The sequence below is a fragment of the Anolis carolinensis genome, chromosome 3 (genome assembly GCF_035594765.1).
Source record: "Anolis carolinensis isolate JA03-04 chromosome 3, rAnoCar3.1.pri, whole genome shotgun sequence".
NCBI classification, from domain to species: domain Eukaryota; kingdom Metazoa; phylum Chordata; class Lepidosauria; order Squamata; family Dactyloidae; genus Anolis; species Anolis carolinensis.
In genome coordinates, this window is record NC_085843.1 from 107056739 (window position 1) to 107082417 (window position 25679).

At 37.4% G+C, this 25679-nt stretch overlaps 1 protein-coding gene across 1 annotated transcript in view; it reads left to right on the forward strand.

The window, feature by feature from the left end:
- The window catches only part of prkx (protein kinase cAMP-dependent X-linked catalytic subunit), a 76321-nt gene that overhangs the window by 46016 nt on the left and 4626 nt on the right, over positions 1-25679 (forward strand). The window contains exons 3-8 of the mRNA XM_003218827.4: positions 1617-1880; positions 15670-15789; positions 19609-19704; positions 21323-21380; positions 24836-24913; positions 25367-25517. Coding sequence (XP_003218875.1) covers positions 1617-1880; positions 15670-15789; positions 19609-19704; positions 21323-21380; positions 24836-24913; positions 25367-25492 — 742 coding nt within the window. The 3' untranslated portion in view covers positions 25493-25517. The remainder of the gene's footprint in view (positions 1-1616; positions 1881-15669; positions 15790-19608; positions 19705-21322; positions 21381-24835; positions 24914-25366; positions 25518-25679) is intronic.

Sequence of the window (25679 nt, forward strand, 5' to 3'; positions counted from 1 at the left end):
AATATCTTTATTGAAGGAATATATAAAGTTAATAAAAGCAAGTATATGAAATAGTCCAAAAGCAGACCTTTCAAGAAAGGTCCAAATTAGTCCAAAAAAGCGATGTCCAATATGAAATATTAAGGTCCAAAGTTGTAATCCAATAACCGAAACACTCACTTTGCCAGGCAAAGTGAGGGGAGATGACAAGTCCTTTAGTCCATAAACTTGAGCAAGGCTAGGAAATAACTTGATACTTGAAACAAGGCTTAAAACGTGGAACAAGGTAACTAGGAACAAGAACAAGGTCCGTGGAATAACTTGGTAAAATCCGTGATACAAGGCAAGGATTGGTCCTGGGCAACAAGGCGAAGTCCGTTGGTAAACAAGGCTGGGAAGCAAGGCGAAGGCTGGAAAGCAGGGCAAGGCTTGAGCAGGAGCGAGGCTTGAATCGGAGCGCGCTGTCCAGACACAACTCGCTCCGTAGGCTGACGAATTGACTCCGCGAAGTTACTACGCGGGTAAAACACCTAAATAGAGTCTAACTTTCCCGCCGAAGCAGTTCTCTGGGAATCAGAACCGAAAGCTAAACTCTGAGACCAGATGTGAGACTCCCCAAAGATTCTCACGAGAAGCAGTCTTAATTGGCCACATTCTTAGCTGCAATCCTCGCACTCCTGCGCGAAGCTGATTCCAAACTTCTCTGTTGTTTACAAAACTCCCGGCGCAAGAACACGGGAGAAGTAGGCTCTGGGGTTGTTTGACATACTTCTGGGAGACAACTTTCTTGCAGGTGCAAGGTTCCCAGATCTGCCTGGGAAAGATCTGGCTGAGGGGAATCCAGTTCTGACTGGGAAGGTAAAAAACCCAAGTTTTCCTCCTCATCAGGAATTACAATGTCCTGAGCAGGACTACAAGGCCCATGGGTCATCACACATGCACCCAAGATTCATTGAGTTTTCTTTCTTACACAAAGATATTGCTTCCTTCCTTGTTGTGTAATATACAACACTTTGTCAATAATAACACTGAGCATGATGTATTCTGCATTATGAGATCTATGCTTCTACCACCTGGATCTAATGCATCTTGCACCGCTGAATAAAGTTGTACAAGATAATTCCTTATTTTTCATCAAATTTTGCAATTCCATGAGACTGTAATTATATAACAGATTGAATATTCTACCTCTACAGCATTCATGAAATAAATATTCTAGAAATGTTTAACATTTGATTAAATATTCGATGCAGGTTGTTCTTGTAGATCATTGAAAGACATTTCTAGTTTCTTTTTTGGAGCAACCTTTCTGAGCAACCTTCTTCCTCTCTCTTCAGCCTGTTTCCTCTAATCACCGTAAACAGTGCAGATGTTTAAGATACTGCTTCATGTGGCTGTTTGTGAAAGATGCAGTTGTTATATTGGGATTAGCACACATGGATAGACTATTGTAAGACCTCTCAACATTTCAACATTTGCCATGCATGTGTTGCAAGCTGAATGCTACACATTCAGAATGACTACGAGACATTTTGTTCCATGTTTACATTTTATACTCAGGTTTTTAAAAACTAATTGTTCATGTTTACATAGCTTTTTGTCTTAGCATTTTAATTTATGTATTTCTTTCATTCCAGATTTTGGACTTACCATGATGAACGCTTTCTATATATGTTGATGGAATATGTACCTGGGGGTGAACTTTTTAGTTATCTGCGCAACATGGGACGCTTTAATAACAGCACTGGACTGTTTTATTCTGCAGAGATTATTTGTGCAATAGAATATCTCCATTCAAAGGAAATAGTTTACAGAGACTTAAAGCCTGAAAATATCTTATTGGACAAAGAGGGGCATATCAAACTCACAGACTTTGGATTTGCTAAAAAACTGGTTGATAGGTAAGTCCTTTTCTCCTTGCTTTTGTGATGCTGGTGGTGGGGAGATAGATGGGAAAAGGTTATAAGGTGAAACTTCTTATGCAGCTTGTTCTGTCAACATTGAAGTGGAATGGCACTCTTAATTTTAACTCTTCAATTAATTGGTACCCTTATTTACACATTTTAAATCAGGAACGTGCTCCAGTAGGAACAGGGCTACTCTTGAAAATAGCCAGATACCAGATGTCATTGGTGGTTTGATTTTTGGTGTATGTGTGTTTAAAATGCATTAAAATAGTATATATGTGTGAGAGAGACTGTGCTTACATTAATTCAAAATTAATTGCAGAATTACAGTTAATTTTAACAAAATTAGCCTACTCATTCTTTATAAATTATGGTAAAATATATGTTTATATTTAAATGCCAATGCCTTTTTTGTTATGATATCGAATGTAGTGCTTTTTCTTGTTCTCATTTATTGTGGTGCATAGTTTGCAAAGTTTTGGCAACAGATTGTGATGATGTTAAAAAATAAAAATTGTGGGAAGCATTCACATAAGATTGTATATACATCAGAATCTGCATTTTATCCACCATAGTTCAAATAAATAAACAATTATATATATATAAATGTAATGTGTGTTTTTCCCATGGAGTAAACAACAAAACCACTGGACCCAATCACACCAAATTTGGCCACAAAAGACATAGTCATCCAAACTATGTCTTTCAATAAAAAAACCTAGAAAAATGAAGTCCAAATTACAGACGATGAGGAAGAGCTGTTCTCCCCCTGGCTGCCAGTTAGAAGGGTAGGCCTTTACAACCTTTGGTCCCCCCCCCCCCCAAATTTGGGTGCCAAACCCATGATTATTATTTTATGTTTTTACGATGTTTAGAGTGTTACATTTTAATGTCTGTGTCTGTATTTCTTGATGTTATTTTATTTTGGTTTGTTGTTTTATCTGGGCTTGGCCCCATCTAAGCCGCCCCGAGTCCCTTCGGGGAGATGGAGGCAGGGTATAAAAATAAAGTATTATATTATTATTATAGGTCCTGCCCCCTTTAGGTTCCGTCCCCTTCATGTCATAGCAACCCTTTCAGCCAAAATGGCACCCAGGAGACAGGCAGGGTTCACTTAGGCCTCTTCCACACTGCCTATAAAATACTGATTATCTGATTTGAACTGGATTATATGGCAGTGTAAACTCAAGGCCCTTCCATACAGTTATATAACCCAGAATTCCAAGCCAGATAATCCACAGTATCTGCTTTGAACTGGATTATCTTGAGTCTACACTACCATATAATCCAGTTCAGTATGGATTTTGTACAGTTGTGTAGAAGGGGCCTCATGTAATCCACTTCAAAGCAAGTAATATACAATTATAAATATAATATATAATAATTACTGTGGCATAATAAAACGGAACAATATAATCTCTAAAATTAGGACAGTAAATAAAGAGTAACATTCAGAAAACTGGAATTTCAAACAGGAAAAAATCAGGGCCAGCTAACACCTCCGAACAAAGGATTTCCCCAGGGAGGAAGCAGCCAGGCCTTGAAACTGAAAGGCCATTCAATGCTAATCATTGTGGCTAATAGCAACAATCATACTTGCCTCCAACAGACAAAAAAGGAACAACCAGAAATATTGTATATTCACAAGCATTAGGAAATAACATATACTAACTACCACCAATTCCTCAATAAAGTACTTTATTTCCCATACCACTTTGCCACAGCTAGTTGATTTATATATTTAGAGATTTTTATTCTTCTCCTCAAAGACAGCAGCATAATGAAAGAAGGGAAAATGACACAATATAGTTAATAAAACAACCAGCAATATTAAAAATTTGCATCCTTTTAAATCAGATAAGAGATTAAACATTATTTTAAAAGACTGGGAGGGAAAAGTCAGTTTTGCCTAATACCAGATGACAATGATTAATTTATTTACCATTTAAATGGTAAAGAGACTTTACGGACACCTTGTATTATATCCCCCCCCCCCCTTTACTGGGAATCAAGGCAGTTTACAAAAGTTGAAACACAAACAAATTATATAGAACAATTTAAGTGAGAGCATATATATGATACTTTTAAAACACAATTAAACAGTCTATAGAATTGAAACTATTGAAACATCTATTAAAAGAACAAAATAAGCAATAACTACCACCAATAAAAGCCCATGTAGACAATTCATTTGCTGGTGGAATGAAAGCAAGGAGGGAGGTCTTGGTTTTTACCATTCAGTGAAATACAATCCACTGAAACTACTTTGGTTTCCAATGGCAGAATGTGATATGGATGCTTTATCTTTGATTTTAGTGTCCAGTAACACTAAACAGTTGGTAGAGTTGCACAAGGGTGGGTGGTTAATTAAATATGTATCTTTTGGTAGATGACGCGATCAAGGTGGTGCAATTGTATAAACACACAAGGGACAGATTCTAAACATGCCAAGTAGTGACTCTGTGCAACTGTATTATTATTATAGTAATAGTAGTAGTAGTAGTAGTAGCAGTAGTAGTAGTAATGGATGATATGTTCTGCCAGGTTGTCTTGACTTGAGCCACATAGGTCTTTATGGATAGGTGTAGTTGTACCCTGTACATGCCTGAGGCTTTAATATCACTCTGTACTTCATCTGTAGAAGTGGGTTTTTAAGATGCAAGAGACTAACATATCTCCTATCAAAATATCCAGGCATTTCATAGAAGATGCGCCACTCAAATTGTTAACTGTATTTTAAATTCAATTCAGAAATAGTAAGGTGTTCATTTTCTTAATGTTTGCAAAGGAAATAACAACTTCAGTTGAGGGATTCCCTTAGAGTATGGAAGGAAGGTTGTAAATGTCACATCTCTGCCTGTGATCCTGATAGTTGTCCTTTCAGGTGAGATTGATTTTATGATTTAAAAACTCTTTATGTTCACCACGAACATTTACTTTAACTGTAATAAAACAATCACATAACCACAGCAGAGACATAGTGGCCTTTCCTATTTGTTTTCTAGAGGCTTTCCCATTTCTTTAATATTAGTTTTCTTAGCTGATGCCTTAGATGTACTTTACTATTTTCCCAAAAACATAATTTTGAGAACAGGCTTGTAAACTGTCCCATTCTAATTTCATTAAGGGACAAACAATAATTTTGTGGGACATAGACTGTCACTATGTCCCATATGGGCAAAGTTTAGCAATTTCCCCCAAAATATAGTAATGTCAGGGTAGATGACATGACGTAACTAGTCACTTGGGGAGGAGGATTCAGCTTCTCAGTTCCAGACAATTTCCTACTTCTGCTACAGAGTATATGACTTGGAGCAAAGCTGATCGACTGAGCGCTGGTCATGCACACAATGAATCCATTTCTATATTCCAAACTGAATAATTTGTGGAAGAAATGGAAACATTTTTTGTTCTTTATGTATTCAGTCTTTAGGCAAGCATCTTTTAGTCTTAACATAAAGAAACTGCAGCTAGAGACCTCCAGAATTGTTCCATAAAACTGGCTTTTAATTCTGTTCTTACTGAAGCTGTTTAATGCGGTTTTATTGATATTTTATGTTATTGCTTTATATGATTGAATGTTTTATACTATTTCTATGTATTGCTTAATTTACTGTATTGTATGGCATTGAATATTTGCCTTTTTATGTTGCAAGCCGCTCTAAGTCCCCACGGGGAGATGGGGTGGGATATAAATCATGTTTGTTTTTGTTGTTGTTACTAGAAAACATATCTCAGGTGACAAAGTTGAGGACTTTTTCCTGAGACATTGTAGTGCATTTGTCAGTGAAGGTAAACATTACTGGATTCAATAGAATGTTTGTTTGTTTTATTCTGAATGAAACTGCTGTTTGTTTCTGCATACTTAAGAGCTATCTATGATCATGAATGGTGAACTAGCAAAAAAGAGATTAAATTCAGCATATGTAATCAGCTGTTTTGCTCTTTTCAGAGACCATCATGTATATTGGTAAAAACTAATTCTACGTTCCAACCAAAAGCAAAACCCGAATTCTAGAAAATAAATATCTTGCTCCAACATTCACATTCAAAATACTTATTTTGTGGGCTACAATTTCTTAATGTATATGCTGAACAAAATCATATTTATTATAATTTGTGAGCAACCGTCAGATTGTTCTGAACAAATAATGACAGCACATGACAGAGACATAATACTCTGTAATTTTAAAGTAAATTAAGTACAAAAAATATATTTTGACAGTGATTTACAAAAAGCACTGTGTTACATAACACAAAAGTGACATACTGTAGCTACATTTTGCCTTGTGTATATTAATTCTACAAAAACCCTTTTTTTCTGAGGGTTTTTCTCTTTTTACATGTACATGCAGTCCCTGAGTTACAAGCATCCGACACATAAATGACTCATAGTTACAAACGGGGATGAGACAACAGGAAGTGAGACAAATCTACCCCTAGGGAGAGAAATTCACTCCTGAAAGAGTTATGGGGGGAAAAATGTCTCCACAGAAGCTTTATCGCCGAACCTTGTTTCCACAAGAAGCCATTTTTTTCAAAATCCAATGATCACAAGGACTGAAAGTGAGATGAAATTTTCTGAATGGGCACAGACAGCAAAACAAACACTACAGGGGCATTAACCCTTCCCTATGGTATCCAAAACGAGCACACACACACATATATAGACATACACATTCAACTTAAGAACAAACCTGCAGAGCCTATTTTGTTCGTAACTTGGGGACTGTGTATTCAACCTGGGGTCCCCAGATGTTTTTGGCCTACAACTCCCAGAAATCCCAGCCAGTTTACCGGCTGTTAGGATTTCTGGGAGTTGAAGGCCAAAACATCTGGTGGGCCACAGGTTGAGAAGCACTGTTCTAGAGTCTCACCTCAATCTCCAAAGTTAACTTGAAAGGCTCAGAAAAGAGCAATGTGTGTTAATGCTTCCCCAGCCCCTTTTAGGGCTCATTCCAAAGCTTCATTCCAAAGCTATATTAGACTTTTAATGCCTTGAATGATTGTTTTAATATTTTTGTTTCAATTATGTTTTATTTAAATTATGACTTGTTTAATTAGTTTTTAACATTGATGATTGTCTTAACTATTCATTTTGTGATGTTATATGATATGCTGGGCTTGGCCCATGTGAGGTATTTTTAAAGCAAAGTAATATGTAGTTAGTAATCTACATCCAAGCACTGTGGGAGTTACAAGCATTGTTTACGGAAAGACTTGCATAATGGTAGGGGACATGAAGCCTTTGGCTGGCTTTGATCCAGACAAACAGGCATTAAAAACGTCCAAACTATTTTCAATAAGAATTAAGCAAATGCTTTAGTCAGTAGGACTCAGAAGAGCTTAACCTCTAAATCAGAGCTTTCCAAACATTTCATGTTGATGACAAATGTTTTAGACATGCATCATTTCATGACACAGTAATTCAGTTTTATTAGCAAACCGGAAGTTAAACCAACCCCTTATAAGAGATATGGACACATAATTGTAATTACAAAATATATGGGACACAATATATCTCACGAAATCCTTTCATTTATATTTTTTAAAAACATAAAGGATATTAAAATATATGTTTTATTGTTTATTTCACATAGACTCAGAGTTTTCTCATTATGTTTGTGTGCCACACCTACAAACTGCAGCTGTCACGCTAACGTGTAATGACACACATTTTGGAAATCTTTGCTCTGGTTTTGTATCCAGGTTTTTCATTATCATGTGCATTTAAAACATAAGCATTCCATAACTCACCTCTCATGATCCATATGTGTGTTTTTAGTGAGCTTACATGTATGCATAGTCTTAACAAGCGTGATATACAGACAAATACTGATATTGTCTCTCCATCAAACTTCATGCTGTGGAATCTTCTACTTTCTTCATAACTGTAGCTTGAGTTCCTCACCTGAAACTTAATAATAGCAGACAAACTTCCCTAAAAAACAATCTACTCATAACTGTCACTCTTCCTAGGTAACATAGATGCTGAGAAGTTGTCTCAGTTGTTGTGTGATCACAAAGGTACAAGGTGGAAGCTCAGAATTCACTGTCCACATTTCTGTCCACTGTTCTTGCAAGAGTAATCATTCCACTGCTCTATAACAAGGGCAGAGAGATGAACCTGAGCTTTCTTCAGTAGTTTGTGGAAATTCAAGGAGGTCAGGATAAGAGTAATATGGTCCTCCAGATATTGTGGATATACAAGTGATCAAGAATTGCAATCCAGCAACTACATGATACCCTCTCTTTCTATGTAAACATATCCTAGGAGAAAGACACCTGGATCATAGTGGGATTTATTTCTAAACAGGACAGACTGGCTACCAATTTCAAAACTATTTTAAATCCAGAATAAGTCTTGAAACTACTTTCTTGTTTGGCAGTGTATAGCAGAATGATACAATCCATACCTATCTCAATTTAAAATTGATAAAGTTTAAAAACATATGCGTGTATATGTGTGTGAGGTTTGTGTAATATTTAGCATAAAAGGCTCTTAATGTATATTGTTATACCCTTTCATCTTGCATGTGGATACTTTGTATTGAATAAGAATATTTTTCTAGTCAAATTCGTGTATATTAGCAACAGGCTTCCTGTGTTGACATTTCTTCTTTGCTAAAACAGAAGGTGTGCTGTAGTACAATTGAATGCAAAGAAGAAAAGACATATCCTAATCCTGTGTGATAAAATAGAACCAATGCACAGTTTCCTAGCTATTACCCTTTATAAGAAAGATGCAGGCCTCTGTGTTACCTACCCCAGTGTGTTCTGGTCAGCTGTAGAAAAGCCACTGAAAACAGAGTATCTTAGGCACCCATTCCTCCTGCTTTATGTTACTGTGCGTTTCTCTGATTTACTGTGGAGCTGAGGAGGAGGAAGTGGGAGGATATATGACTGGAAAGCAGTTGGTTCTTGACTCATACCAATATCAACAGATTGTAGCACCCATGTGTGTTTATTTTTAAAGGTTATGAGTGCTGCAGTGTTTACAGAAGCAAATACAAGTTTCCCCTCTGTCACTGTTAGGTCTGTGAAATGCTATTTAGAGTCGTTCTAGTGTACTAATGTACTGATAAACCTGAACTTTCTTTACCTGGAGCCTGAGCCATAATCTCTTTTAAGTATTTTCTAGACTACATTGACAGTCCTGAGCACACTTTCTGGACACAGGCCCCATTGGACACAGACTTCATTCTAAGTGAATAAGCTAGGAGTTGCTCTGTGAATCATTTATGTGTGGTTTGCAATTGTTGGTTGAGACACAGGTTGAAGGCCAATATAACATAAACAGAACTCATGACACATCCACAGCATTGTAAGCCCACCTTCACAACTATCTCATCTAAGCCTGCCCCCACCCTCTGTCCACTATCACATTTACCACTACCTGCTTTTAGGGGAAAGTTCACAATGTGTCTTGCATTTGGATGCCTGAAATAGAAACCGCACAACCTATTCTACTTTACTTTGAAGCAGTTTAGATTTAGCTAGGTGGAGCATCAACAGTAGAATGCAGAATCTATTTGTTGTCATGATTGACAAGGGGCTGCATCTCCATCTATGAAAAAAATGTGGAGTAGTATCCTCTCGAGCATCAAGTATTCAGATGGCCATCTGGGCTGAAAGCACACTGGTGGTGCTGCTGCTGCTGTTTCCCCATCCAAAAGCAACTCCTTGACAGAACATTGCTGAATACATCACTTCTGATGAGGCCACAACAGGGTAACCAACCATGTGACCAGTACAAATGACATCACCAGCAGGACTCTTACTAGGAGCTGCTTCTAGGTGGTGACACAGGAGTGAGTCTGGCATGTGGACTGAGATCACTCTGGAGCTCCCTGAAAGCTCCGGAGTAAAATGTGGTTCCCCTTGCACTGGATTAACAGCAGCACTTCTGCTGCCAAACCAGCTGTGTGTCACAGCAATTGCAAGGGGAATCCATTTTATTTGCCCTTTGTAGCTATAGGCTGAGTCTTGGGAGATCTTGATTCAAGTACTCACTGTGACATTACATTCATTTGGTGACCTTGGACCTGTCAGTTTCTATTTCAACCTAATGATACATCACAGGGTTGTTGTAAGTGTAAAGTAAGGAGAAAAATCATGTATGCCATATTGAATTTATTATAAGAAATGCATGATAAAATTATAATAAATAAAATGTTGGAATCAAAGTGCTTTGAAGCATCTTATATATATTGCCAGCCAGGTGGACAGTCTCCTCCTATTTGATGAGTCATTGTGAGGATTTGTTTGGAGTTTTGTTTATTTCTTTTAGAGGCCGTGTTCATAGATCACACAACTTCAGAACATTGCTGAATACATCACTTCTGATGAGGTCACAACAAGACACCAAGCTATGTGACCAGCAGAAATGACATTACTAGCATGACTCTACCAAAGAGTTGCTTCTAGCTGTTGACACAGCAGTGAGTCTGGCATGTGAACTGAAATCACTGTAAAGCATCATGCTGATGATGTCTCTGATCTGCTTGTGATCCAAGTTCTTCAGTCTTAGTCTAACCATGGCTGACAACTGAGAATAGGCCAATAAGCTGATTCAGATAAGACTAGGATACAACAGTCTGCATCCTATCTCGCTAGAGAGGGTGCATTATATCAACAAACTCACTAGCTCTCAGTTGTCTTGTGACATTTCTAAATTCACCAGATCTCATCTGAACTTGGAAGCTAAGCAGGGCCAGCTCTGTTTAGTACTTGGGTGCAAGACTACAAACAAATGTTGTAAGCTATATTTTAGAGGATGACACTGCGAAAACCACCTCTGAGTTTCTTTCACTAAGAAAACCTTATGAAATTGATGGCGTCTCCGTAAGTCAACGGGTAACTTTAAGGCACATGAACATACAAATAAAGAGATTGCAAAGCCCAGAACTGAATAAAAATGAATTTAATATTTTGTAAATAGATGATACCTCACTTTTTCAGGAAATTATTCTTTGGAAAAATTCAACATTTAATTCTCTTGGTTTTCATTTTTTTTACTTTTAAATGAGTATATTTGTTTTAATAGTAACTATATTTATGTTTTTTACTACATTGTGTTGTATGTTCTTCTGTGTTTGATATTGAGTGCTCTATGTATATTAGAAACTGCCCTGAGTCCCTTTTGGGGAGATAGAGCGATATACAAGTAAAGTGTTGTTGCTGTTGTTGTTGTTGTTGTTGTCATCGTCTTTCCTGCTATTTTATGACAGTTCCTTGTCACAAGATCACAAGAATGTTCTGCATGTTTGTTGCTAAGTTTCTCAAAAGTCTCAGCTCATCAAGCAAGAGCATTTCATTTTAAAATGTCCAGCTATTTATAACTGTCATTATATTTGAATCCAGATGTTTTGTCCTTTTTGTTGCTGACTTGGCACAGTTTCTATGATAAGCTTATCAGACATTTTTAAAAACAATAAATTATTTGGGTTCTATATACCTTAGAGACTATTGCCTTTCCTACATTCCATTACACAATATGTTTAGTTCTGCTAACAAAGAGTTTATTGACTGTGCCAATTTAAAGTTGGCCAGGGGTCCACTTTTTTTTTTTGTTTCACCTTCCCTTCTTATTGCAAACGTTTCATCATTCTTTGTCAAGGAAAACGAGAGAAACTCCTGTCTTCCCTCTCAGACTTAGAGCTGAATGAAGGAATGGGGTGGTTTTTTCCAGCAGATGTACTAGGCCTCAAAGAGCTTGGTGTAGGGAAGCAGATGAGCCCTTCACCTTTCCAGATACAAGTTAGAAACAAAGGTGTGGGCTGCTGCTTCTGTAGTGGATTCTTATGGGTAGTATTTGCTAAGCATGATAAAGTTTAGAGCCTCAGGCTATGAAAGTACTTCAGAAGATTTTTTTTAAAAACATCCCTCTAGATGTCAAGTTGCACGTTTGCAAGTAACTTGCCTCAGTATGTCTTAATCCAATAAGGAAAATCTTGATTGTCCAGCACCAAAACAAGCTCTTGCTTTCTACCTGCAACTCCACTTAAATTGTATACTTTGAACAGAATGCAACAGAAATATCCTAATATGAAAGTTTGGGGGGGGGAGCAGTAATCGTGCTGCAAAACAATACGATCTGCACCTTTCAGGCCGTCTGATCTGGATATTCCTTGATTTTAAGAAGAATACCTTATTGACTCCATGATAAACCTGTCACATGACCAGTTTATAGTGAGGTAAATTCCTATGCAATGGTGCAGAGTGGTTTTCAAAGTGGTGTGATATTATGACTGTAACTGAAACATTAGTGCTGCTAAGACTTCATGTTTCAAATTCATGGTGTATGTCTTTATATTCAAGCATCCGCTTAATTTAAAACTTTAGGAGTGGATGATAACAATAAATGTTGTATCTTCAAAATAAAGTCTCAGTCATAACCCTTGTTGCTAGATGGCACTAGAGTACAGAGTTTCAGTACAGAAACAAGAAATGAAATAAAATAAAATTTCCTGTTTTAAAACAATGGGCCTAAAATTTAATGAAATGAAGTATTAACAGATATATTTTTGTTTTCTATGTTTTTGTTTAAGTTGTGTTTATCAGAAACCTATTTATATTTTTGTTTTGGGAAGCTGAGGTTTTGAAATTAAAATGCAGCTGTGTAGTATTATCTCAGCTACAATCTGATGCAAATGACTACTGTACTTGGACAACATAACTGTATTTATTGTATTACAAAACTTAAAAGAAAATGAGGTGGTTGAATTTAGATTAATTGTAATCTGAAAACAATGGGACCTCAAGCCTTTACACCAGTATATTTGCATGCAATGCATATTAATAATTGGTCATGTCTTTGGTTTGTTCCCATTATGTCTAACAAAAAAAAAGATATCAAAGATATCCATATTTGTTTAATGTTTTGGTGGCAAGTAGAGTGAGATACCATACCATAGGTATTCCTTCAGATGCAGATACCTTATTTTTCTTACATCTTCATCTTTTCCTGAAGTATAATCTTTCCTAAAGTATAATCCTTCAGTTATGTTTCTTAACAGTGAAGAGAGTTTTTTTAAAAAGAAGAAGAAGAAGAAGAAGAAGAAGATATGGAATGGTTCTTACAGTACAATATATTAAGACATCTGAATGTGGCTCCCTCCAGATTGCAATTGTTTCTGAGCTATCCCTGTTACATAGTAGTGATAGATTGTTTGGAAGCATCCAAAATTTGCTTATATTTTGGTGAAATTTACTCATAGGCAAAGTCTCATCAATTCACTTAGGAACTCAGGGTGGCATGCTGCTGACATATACACATGTAAGTGTGGTTTACATATCCTAGCCAAAACCAGATACTTTTGCATCATTCTAATTACTTTTCCTCCCTTCCTTCCCACTGGTAAGCAGTGGTGGAAACAGATCCCTAGCAGGCTTGACAGATGCTGGAAAAAACGTTGGGTTGTCTGCTCTGTCCGAGAACAATCTCCTCTATCTACTCAGTGTCTAATCTTAGCCACAGCAAGTGCTTGCCCCATCATTTTTAAAAATATTTTAGGTTTTAGATGTTTTGCCTGTTAATGCTGGTCCTTGTTTCAGCCACGCTGTACCGTTATCTGATTTGCCTTCAGCACCAAAGCCTTCTGGGGAAGAAAGCTTTTTAAGCTTTCCCATACATTATAAAGATCATTAAAATAGAGGGCATAAGGAGGATAAATAACAAGACTTTGCATAACCTGATTATTTGAATTAGAGAGCTTATTGGAAATTGGTTAGATAAATTTGAGGACTGCCCAGTTTTTTGTTTAGAAGAGCTCCAGCAATGCTCTGTATCTTGAAATTATCTCCACGTGTGTGAATTACTGAACTACGATTAGTATCCATGACTTGGACAAGAGAGCAAAAGAGTGTTTAATTTGAATGCTCAAGCATATTTGGTGGGAACACGGGAGAGGGCCTTTCAGCAGCTGCTCCCAAAGTGTGGACTTCCTCCCAAGAGAGACCCGGACGACCCTATCTCTGCTGGCCTTCTGCAGGCAGGTCAAGACCTTCTTCTTCTGCCAGCAGGCATTTGGGGAAGAATAAGGGGCATGGTGCTGGGGAAGTGTGGGTAGGATTCGGGGGATGTGGGGTTGAAAGTGAGTTAGTATATTTTAATCTGTTTTTAACTTAATCCACACTGTACTATTTAATTGTTTTTTATCTTTTATATTGCACTTTTTAAACTATGACCAAAGTGTGGGATTGTTAGCTACCTCCTCACAAGGAGAAAGACGGGATATAATTAATGATGAGGAGGAGGAGGAGGAGGATGAACATTTATTTTTTATTGGGTTTGCTTTAGGTTTGTTTAGGTTGTCCCTTATAAAGCATGTGCATATACCAATGAATCCACATGACTGTGAGTGTAGAATCTTGGCATATATTCTAAATAAGATAAGAGACATGAGTAAGGGCTGGTAGCACTTTGGACTTTGAAATGCATCTGAGAATTATGAACCAAGCACATCTTAATTCCAAACAATTATTCCAGTTATTACATGCCACCTCATGTTGTTGTGCCTCATATGGAACTTGGTTTGCAAGCCAGCTTTGCCCCACATGGTATTCAGAAAATATTCAATGTTTGCATTATAATATATCTTCTCTCCGTGTACTCAGGCCAATATGAATTAAGTTCAGAGTACCTTTGATTTAGTACTATTACAGTGTAAACAAACTCGAAATGAAATTGAGTTCACTGTTGCATGAGAACATCAAGTTAAAACTGGTCAATAGTTGGTTTTGGGGAAATTCTGCCCATTTGCAACTCTAAATGAATTGTTTTTATCTCTGGGCTTGTTATCAATCATTTCTAGCAATAAGTGGCTATCTGTGAATAGTTACTTACTTACTTAGGCGATCCCTCGACGTTCGAGGACGATGGTCTTCCAACCTTGGTATCTTGGGCGTGTGTTCTTAGGTGACTGAAGAGACCGATTCTTGACCCGCATATTCTCCCGCAGTGAGGACATCGGTTTCCAGGTGGAAGGCGGTCCCGGTCGGGGTTAGCTTGACGCTCCTTCCTCTTGGCACGTTTCTCCCTTAAGCCCTCCGTTCGTGCCTCTTCAAACTCCGCAGCACTGCTGGTCACAGCTGACCTCCAATTAGAGCGCTCAAGGGCCAGGGCTTCCCAGTTCTCAGTGTCTATGCCACAGTTTTTAAGGTTGGCTTTGAGCCCATCTTTAAATCTCTTTTCCTGCCCTCCAACATTCCGTTTCCCATTCTTGAGTTCAGAGTAGAGGAGCTGCTTTGGGAGACGGTGATCGGGCATTCGGACAACGTGGCCAGTCCAACGGAGTTGATGGCGTAAGAGCATCGCTTCAATGCTGGTGGTCTTTGCTTCCTCAAGCACGCTGACATTTGTCCGCCTGTCTTCCCAAGAGATTTGCAGGATTTTCCTGAGACAACGCTGATGGAAACGTTACTTAGCACCTTCTGGTTCACATAACAGTCCTTTAAAGAGGTTTTTGTTTTGTTTTAACCTGTGGTAACTAATGTTCTTTTACTAGTTTGGTGGGGATATATGCCAATGACCCATGATGCAAGACCTTCTAGTTCTTCTATTTGTAAATGCTCTAAGGTCTCCACATTTTGTATTTGCAACTAATCAGACAACCTGCATATATACTGGAGTTCTGCCATGTGGCTATAATTTCCATAAATCTTAGAACTTTCTGAGTTACTATGATTGTTTTTCCTTTTATATTTTGGAAGAGTTTGTGTTCCATGCATTCACTCAATATGAAATTTAAATTCCAGTTTCATGGTCATTGTTTTTTTTTAGGACATGGACCTTATGTGGAACTCCAGAGTATCTTGCCCCAGAAGTTATACAGAGTAAAGGCCATGGAAGAGCAGTGGACTGGTGGGCCCTGGGTATTCTGATATTTGAAATGTTGTCTGGGTAAGTTCTTGGGAAAGTGTGGAATGAGAGGAAGTAGAAATGGTTTGTGTTTTATGTTAAAACTAATGTGGAAAATCCCATTCTGTAACTTTATTACCTCAGATGTTCTATTCATGTTGTGGATAGTTAAAAACAATATTTGGAGGTGCAATGAGACTGCTCAGTATAATATCAAAGAGCATATGAAAAGTCAAGCCTCTGAGAGATGGTGCCCTCTACACAATCTCTCTGCTTTGGACAATTTGCAATTACATGGGCAGCTCCTATGCAACTAGAATGACATCTGATTGATCTAGTCATGTGGCTAGGACTGATTATGTAGGCTGCCAATTTCATAGGAAAGATTTGGGTCATTGATCTTCCTACCTAGATCAGTTGTTGCCCTGTACTGTGATACTTTATTCACCAAACAGTAGCAGTGCCAGTTGCTTTTTTTTTTTTTTACTTCCATAGTTGAACACAATTCCATTGTTAATAATGTAGATCACACTTCTCTGAATAAGAGAAAGAATTAGTTTGATGTCCTATATAAGAATATTTTAAATCCACTAGATGGCAGCATTTTCAGATTATTAAATAGGTTCTTTTGATGCAGGAGGGACTTCTTAGAAATAAATGTTTCCAATGTGAACCCCAAACCAGATTTTTTTTCAAGCTGAATGTTTTTTCTATTACAATTTCTTAACAATTGCATCAGTATGAATGAATGATCGCTTGCTTACTATCATCCAAAGCACTAAAGTACATGCTTTATCTTGTGCCCTGTCCAGGTTAACTGTGTGCACAATAAAATGGAAAAATTAAATATATTTTCCTTCAGAGCTATTGCAACAAAGGACAAACACTGAATGAAGGCATTTATACTGTCAGTTTTACAAAGTCTTGCATTCTGCAATATTCTGTATCATATCTGTCACTTTTAATTTCTTCGTTGTTTGTTGTATTTTAATGTTCCTGCAGTTTTTTATGCAGAATGTTATTAAATGTGTAAATCTTTTCTACCCTCTCCCCCAAAAAACCCTGATTCTCTGTAAGCATATAGTGCTGTTGATTTGCTCTTAAATTTATTGAAGTCCAGGGTATTTACTACTTCATAGAACTGGTTTGATTGCATGTTCACAAATTTAAAGTTTGTGGGTCACTTGTGTCAGCCACAGAGTTGATGCCAAAGCCCATACTACCACTGCATCTGTCATAATTGTGTAAAGTATATGGGTACATAGTGAACGATATCCTCACATTGTGTTTTTTGTATTTAAACTGACTAACTCCATCCTCTCTATTTGGTTGATTTGGGGGGGGGGGGCAAGGGATAATGAAGTCACAGCTTGCTGAGTCAATAGGTTTGTGGGGTGAAACTATGACTGAATGGAAGTGTGTATTTGGAGATAGATTGTCAATGTGTAAAAGAGATAGTTAGGGGAAAGGAAGGTATGAGCCTGTGACCTCTCTATGACTACTTTTCTTTACATGTACCAGGAACATGCAGCTTCCAGCTCTGCATTCACTGGCACAACCCTCAATTAAACAGTGAAATGGTTCTTATAAAATCTGTAGGCAGTGGCTGATTTTAACCACAGATTTTCAGTATTGTATCTTTTTTTCTTTCTTCTGATGAAAGTGTTTTGATACCATAGTGAAAACTTAATTTCTCTACATTAAAAAAATAGGTAGCTCAGCTCTTACAAAAACTGAGATTCAAGATTAAGTCACTTGAACTGTGTCCACACTGAAGGGAATAATAATAATAATAATAATAATAATAATAATAATAATAATAATAATAATAATAAAAAAACTGTATTTCTATCCCATCCTATCTCCCCAGAGGGAATTAAAATCTGTGTACACTTTACAGTAGAGGTTGAATATCTCGTATCCAGAATTCAAAATTGTCCACTTGGGAGTCTGAGGACCCATCCAGACAACCCATAATATGGGTTCTCTCGCAGTTTTACCAGAGGCATCCAAACAATGCCTCCAGTAAAACCAAATTAATTTGGAACAAAGCAGGGTTTCCCTACTTTGTTCTGAATTAATTAAACACCTGGTAAGAGACCAAAAAAAGTGGGAATTCAATTGCTGGCTTTGTTTCACTCACAGTTGCAAATAATGGTTGATCAGTTATTAACAGAAAGCACTTCTCTTAAATCTTAACAGGAATATCTATTGAATGGTATCCAGTTAGCATTCTGTCTCAGTCATAAATATTATATGGTGACCTAAAATTAAGAGCTTAGACAAGTAAGGATGAATTAAAACCCCTGTGGTTATAGTTTACTTGTCATGGGCGCTGTATTTCCCGAAAACCTTTATTGGATAGCACTAGACAACATGTTGATAAGTTTTGTTTTTATCTTTATTTTAAAAGATAAAAACAAAACTTACCAACATGTGGTCTAATGCTATCAAAGTATTTATTGCAGAGATCTTCCTATGAAAACTATTATTTAAAAAACAACCAAAGAGGCACAGGAACGGAGACACTTTTAAAAATAGAAGCACTTTTGTAAATAGTATTTTTAACATAGGGAAGGAGATGTTATCTGACTAAACACACTTCAAAGAATATTGTACCCAAAACCTTTTTAAACTGTCAAACCATGCCTTCTCATATATAATGAATTTGGAAGCTTCTATTAGAGAGAATTCAATTTCTGCTTTCCGTCATATGTTTTCCTGCTGCAATCAGCAGACCGCACACATTACAAAATTAATACTTCAATTTCAGCTGTGCCAGCTTGATACCAAACCTGTGTGTGAAAAGGGGAAATAGAAGTTAAAGGAAAGACAGACCAGAAGGATTTATTAAAATCTGGAAATTATCCATGTTCACTCCCCCCCCCCCCTTTCTTGGTTGCGGTTTTTGACAGAAAAAGCTTTAAATCTTATAATGGGGATTCAGTTACCTCTGAACTAGAAGAATTCCTTTAAAGTAAACGCATTTGAATATTTAGATAGATATTAAGAATTATATTTGAAAGCATAGAAATATTCCTTATTTGGTATTTCAACCATTTGCTGTTCCAATTTTAATAAAATTTGGTGCTTTATATTTTTTAAGCAGAGCAGTCGAATCCTACTCAGTTAGCTCATTTTGTATTCCTGTGAAATGTATACTTTTTAATGTGATTCTAATTTATAGTTCATGAGAATGTCATAGGGCCTAACATCCTCCTCCTTAGTTAAGGCCAATAAGCTATTAAAGTACCATCTCTGGTTGGAGCTGCTGCATGAATTTTGGGCACCAAAGGTATATGGAGAAAATGAAATTGGGGTGTGCTTAGAATTCAGCAAAATCCTTGACTCAGGCCAATTCAGAGAAATTCAGAAAGTATCCGAACTGAAGCAAAGCTGATCAAAACCAAACTCAATCTAAATGTGATCCATTCTGACCTGTTTTGAGCAGTTTAGATATGAACATTACACCAAGAAACGTTACCTGCAGAAATTGATATAGTGCTCCCTAAACTTTAAATATAATATAATGGAATCTAGTTGTATGGCTAAAAGTTTTAGTGTTTCATCAGTTTTATCCTCGTTATCATATCCCAATACTTTGAAGTATGATTGTTTTTCATTCTGTTTTCCTAGTTTCTTAGTCAAATTCCAAATGGGCACAATAATTAATACATATGTTGAAAAGGTACAATTTTGACTTTACTTACTGTAGAGCTGTAAGAAAAATCCTAATGTCTTCATAGTAAGCAATAGCATAGGGTTTTTTTTACATAGGTTAATGCTTCATGATGCATTTTCTGTACATTTTTCTACCTTTCTAAACATATTGTTATATGCTGATTTATATTCCTACTATAGGTTTCCTCCATTTTTTGATGATAACCCATTTGGAATATATCAGAAGATTCTTGCTGGCAAAATAGATTTTCCCAGACATCTGGATTTATATGTAAAGTAAGTGTATTAATATCACTTTTTTCAGTTATGCTACAGCATTATTTTATAGTAGCAAGCAAAATGCATATCAAATATAAAAATAGATGGAGTCATATATCAAATGTAGTTATTATTAATTGGTAGCATAAACACTGGCTACTAATGGATTCAGGGGAGGAAATATGCTTTGTTTAAAGTTAAGGAGATACACCAGATAGAAGTTTTCTGTCTATGCTTCAAGATTTATAAAGGAAGATTGGACACTAATTTCTGCAGTGGCTTTGCGTATTCACTTATTCACAGACATACTTACCATGGTGATAGTATGAAACAGAAAGAACGAGAAATTTCAGATAAGATACTGTCATAATTAGATATCTGCTTTAAGCCATGACTTCATGATAACCTAATACTGTACTAAGGTGTTTCATTTCTGTACTCTCTTTACTCTCTAAATAATTCAGAAGAAAGAAATTTCTCCATCTCTTACCAGCTGTCTCCCACTATCAGTTTAATTTTGTATTTAACTCTGGTAAAGGCAGCTGAGGGATAAGGCTGTAGAATTTGTTTTCTGGGAGAACTTTGTAAAGGTTTTGTGCAGATGTGATACACAAGATATACAAAAGCATATGTTTCTAGGATTTTCAACTGCATACCCATTTCTCAGTGAGTGTTGCCAAAAGAATTTATAAAGTAGAAGTATTGAAACTGATCACATCTTGAAAGCTCAACAAACCAACATAAAACTTGTATTATTTTTATTATTAATTATTTAGTTATTTACTTAATAACTCTGCATCATATAGCATCAGAAGTTGCTACAGATCATAGCGTGAACTATACACAAAACTACCGTTCAACATAGTCACCATTAATTTGTACACATCTGCGCCATCGTTTAACCCAGGCATCATTTTGGAAAAATTCAAGGTCTTGCTTCATGACTCATGATTTTAAAGCTGTTTTCATGTCATTCAAAGTCTTGGGCTTTGAATGAGGCCTTGTATAAGTCTTCTGATTAAGTATTGGTTGAATTGGGAGTTTCCTCAAGAGTAGCCAGATAAACTTGAGGACGTTACAGGGAGTTCCCAAAACATGTATTTTTTGGGTTAGAGTGTTCATAAGCGCTTCCTCCTGGTGTGTAGCTTGGGTGAAAAAATTCTGAAATGTTGAACAGACAATTGTAGCACACTGGACAACATTTTCTCTCTGAAAAGTAAATCTAGATGAGCTCCATTCCAATTTTAATTGATTAAAACAAAGAAATAGAAGCAAAGATTAAGATACAGTACAATATTTTGAGTAGCTGAAAAATGATAAAGCTATGCTAATCTAGCAGTGGCCATCCTATATTTGTATGTGTATTGTTGACCAAATTATTTGAGTGGGTGCATGAAGAATTATTACTCAAAGTCATACCAACCTCTCTATTTTTCATTAGTACTCAATTTAGTTACTGTTTCATTGCATCATTGCTCAAAAGTGTAGAAAAGTATATTTATTGTATACTCTTCTGACCCCTGTTGCCCTTATCAAATTTATAACAATGGAAATCATTTCCTATAGTTACAATTTCTCTCAAATTAAAAGATAACTACATAAAAATATACTTTATTTTGTTCCCGTGTTTGTCTAGGGACCTTATTAAAAAGCTTCTTGTGGTTGACAGAACGAGGCGGCTGGGGAATATGAAGGTATGTTTTAAATATTCAAAAGACCTTTTTAATCTGGGTACATTAAGTGGTTAATGTAAGGACATTCTTTTATTCTAAGCAAATTTCTGTATACTTGGATATTTGAAGTTCTTGCTATAATTATGCTATCATTATGGGAAAGCTCTATGACTCTTCATTTAATCCCCAGATAAATTACTTTTTGCATCTGATAAACATCTTGCAATATAATACTTCAGGTTTAAACATAAACAAAAAAATATTATGCAGGTTTATGTGTGTCCAACAGCAATATATCATAATCCCGGGAGCTAGCATATTGTTATTTCTGGAAATAATTGTTACCTGATTACAGAAATAGAATTACATGAACCAATCGCAGTCTGGCTTCAGGCCTGGGTTCAGTACCGAGACGGCTTTGGTCGCCTTGGAGGATGACCTCCGCAGGGAACTGGACAGGGGGAGTGTGACCCTGCTGGTTCTCTTGGACATCTCAGCAGCTTTCGATACCATCGACCATGGTATCCTTCTGGGACGGCTCTCTGGGATGGGCCTTGGGGGTACTGTTTTGCAGTGGCTCCAGTCCTTCCTGGAGGGCCGTTCCCAGATGGTGAAGCTGGGGGACACCTGCTCGGACCCCTGGCCATTGACCTGTGGGGTCCCGCAAGGTTCTATTCTGTCCCCCATGCTTTTTAACATCTACATGAAACCGCTGGGAGAGGTCATCCAGAGTTTTGGAGTACAGTGCCATCTCTACGCGGATGACACCCAACTCTACTACTCGTTTCCACCAAAATCCATGGAAGCCCCTCAGATTCTGGACCAGTACCTGGCTGCTGTGTTGGCCTGGATGAGGGCGAACAAGCTGAGACTTAATCCTGACAAGACAGAGGTCCTCCAAGTCAGCCGTACGTCTGATCAGGGTATTGGGTGGCAACCTGTGTTTGACGGGGTCGCACTCCCCCTGAAGGTGCAGGTCCGCAGCTTGGGGGTCCTCCTGGATTCGGGGCTGACCCTTGAGGCTCAGGTGTCGGCCGTGGCCGGGAGGGCCTTTGCACAACTAAAACTTGTGCGCCAGCTGCGACCATACCTTGAGAAGTCTGATCTGACCATGGTGGTCCATGCCTTAGTTACCTCTAGACTGGATTATTGCAATGCGCTCTACGTGGGGCTGCCTTTGAAGACGGCCCGGAAATTACAATTAATACAACGTTTGGCAGCCAGGCTTCTAACCGGAGCGAATTACAGGGCGCGTTCAACGCCTCTGTTTAAGGAGCTCCACTGGCTGCTGTTTATTTTCCGGGCCCAATTCAAGGTGCAGGTTATCACCTACAAAGCCCTAAACGGTTTGGGACCCACCTACCTTAGAGACCGCATCTCCCCCTATGAACCTGCACGTTCTCTTCGCTCGTCGGGGGAGGCCCTCCTCTCGCTTCCACCACCTTCGCAGTCGCGGCTGGTGGGGATGAAAGAGAGGGCCTTCTCCGTCGTGGCCCCCCGACTTTGGAACTCGCTCCCCAGGGAAATCAGGCAGGCTCCTACCCTCCTCTCCTTCCAGAAGAGCCTAAAAACCTGGCTCTTCCAAAAGGCCTTCGATGATTAATTATTGTAGGTTTGAACTATCTGCCCATTCAACAACAGGATACTTTGCCATTATTACTTTGCACTTTATTGACTACTTCGGCTGTGGAACTACCTCTCCCATTTTGAAATATTCTGCACTTTGGCCCAGATCCGTGTTCTAGTCTCCTGTTTTTAACATTTTGTGCTGTATGTTGATTTTTATGATGGTTTTATTGATGTTGATGTTTTATTGTTGGGATATTTGTTTCATTGTTTTATTGCTGTATGTGTCGGGCTAGGCCCCCATGCAAGCCACTCCGAGTCCCTCCGGGGAGATGGGGCGGGGTATAAAAATAAAATTATTATTATTATATTATTATTACATATTTTCTCACAAGGAAGCAGTGTTTACATTTCATCGCACAGTTTTTTGTACAAAAAATATTAGTACAAAAACTGTTAATACTCCTTTAATTTTGGTATTCAATTGACTACCTTTTCAATTGTTATGGTAGTTGCCTAGAAAATCATATGGATGTGAGCAAGTGGCACCTTTACCCATAAGGGTATTTATTTGGGCTAAATTCTGTAGCAATTCCAACTGGAATAGATCCATTAAGAAATCCCATTCATTTCATTGGACCTATTCTAGTTGAACTTAGCACCCTATGCTTAGTAGTTATAAGAAACATTTTTTAAAAAAAGAGCACTTTTAATGCAAAATACTTCTTCTGTCTTCATAGAAAATTTAAGTAAACAAAAACACACTGGGATTTGGTGACTGCAGATATCCATTCTCTTTATTTTGATGTGCTTTACTGAACACTCGCACAACCCTCCAGAAATCACATAAATATCATATTTCATTACATAATTATCAATCACATAATAGTTACACCCCCATTTTTGGGGGTGACAAAATCTGTATAATAAAATTCCTCATATAATAGTCATATCCTTAGTTCACGAATGTGATTATTATGCAAAGGGGCCAGGCATGTGAGTTGGTAAATTCACCTGCCCGCTTGCCTCTCCTCTGTCTTGCAAGCAAGACAAGCCTCTGTAGCTCGGCAAGGCAAACCCCATATCTCCAAAGAAAGGAGGCCGGCATACGGGGGAGTAAAGTTTTATTCTCCCATGTACCTGTCCCCTTTGCTGCTATGAGGCCCCCCCAAGACTGGCAGTCAAGGAAAGCCCCATAACTACATTTTTAACCACATAATAGTCACACACCTCTTCCCCCCCAAAAAAAAAAAGTGGGGAGGGGGAGAGTATGACTATTATGCAGTGAAATCTCACTGTTATATAATTCCAGATTAAATATATTTATTTCTGAATGTGCCTAAATTTGTTGGAGAGAATAAACCATCAGGATTATGAAGACCAATAAGCTATCAAAAACTAGTCCAAGGTCAAGTTTCACAAAATCACCAGTCAGTGTTGGGTCATTTTTATTTTTAAAATGTTTGTTGATATATAAAAAATGATACAACAATTACAACTAAACAATGTTGGATTATTAAAAGTATTTCTAGAATCATAGAATAGAACCATAGAATAGTAGAGTTGGAAGAGACCTCATGGGCCATCCAGTCCAACCCCTGCCAAGAAGCAGGAAATCGCATTCAAAGCACCCCCGACAGATGGCCATCCAGCCTCTGCTTAAAAGCCTCCAAAGAACGAGCCTCTATACCTGCGTATCAAAATACTGGTTGGTTTGTTTAAGTATTTATATCATGCCCTTTAGATCTCAGGGTGGCTTGCAATATTATCAACTTTAAACAATAAACGATTACAAAACTTTTAAAATAAAAAAGTGTATCAGTTTAAACCAGGGAATTTGCAAAGTGTTTGCTATATTATATATTGATGCATTCTTATTTTGAATTCATATTATTTAATTTTTTCAAAAGAATGGAGCTGATGATGTGAAGCGGCATCGGTGGTTTAGGTCTGTTGACTGGGATGCTGTACCACAAAGGAAATTAAAGGTGAAGTACACATAGAATGATCTGTCTTTGGAATGAAGGAATGCTTTTTATCCTTTTTGGAATATTCACAACTCTTTGAAAAGTAGAAAAAATACAGTCCTTGGCCCCAGAAAGAAAATTTCATTCTTCCAAAGGGCAGGAGTTGCCATTTAAATTCTTGTTTTAGATTTGAATATTATATACATTTGTATATAATTTGACCTTATGTAGAAATAAAGAGCAAATTTCAGGGCAAAATTATGTTTGTTTGTTTTTTGTTTTTTTTGCTATGGCCCATGGATAAGCTGAAGGTTTTTCTGCACAGAGGGGAAAGCACAAGACTAGTAGTTTCAGCCATTATTATGCCATATAAGCAAGGAAAAAGTAGAAGAAATTTTAAATGTTTGAGAATCACATTCATTTGACACAATATTACATTTCCTTACTGAAGTTTCATTTCTCTTTCTCATTCAGCCTCCTATAGTGCCGAAAGTATCAAATGATGGTGACACATCAAATTTTGAAGCTTATCCTGAAGATGACTGGAACAAAACACCTCCTGTACCTCCTAAAGATTTAGAAATTTTCCAAAACTTCTAATTTTGACACAGACAACATTAGTAAGGTACGGAGTATTTGTCTTCCATCACCACTATTTGTTGAATTCCTAATCTAGTAATTCATCAAATCCTTCATGAGAATTGCTTTATTTGATTATTAAATACCTTGTGATGCTTTGTGATTGAAATTCTGTGATTGACTTTTGAGAAGAGAGAAGGGAAGACAT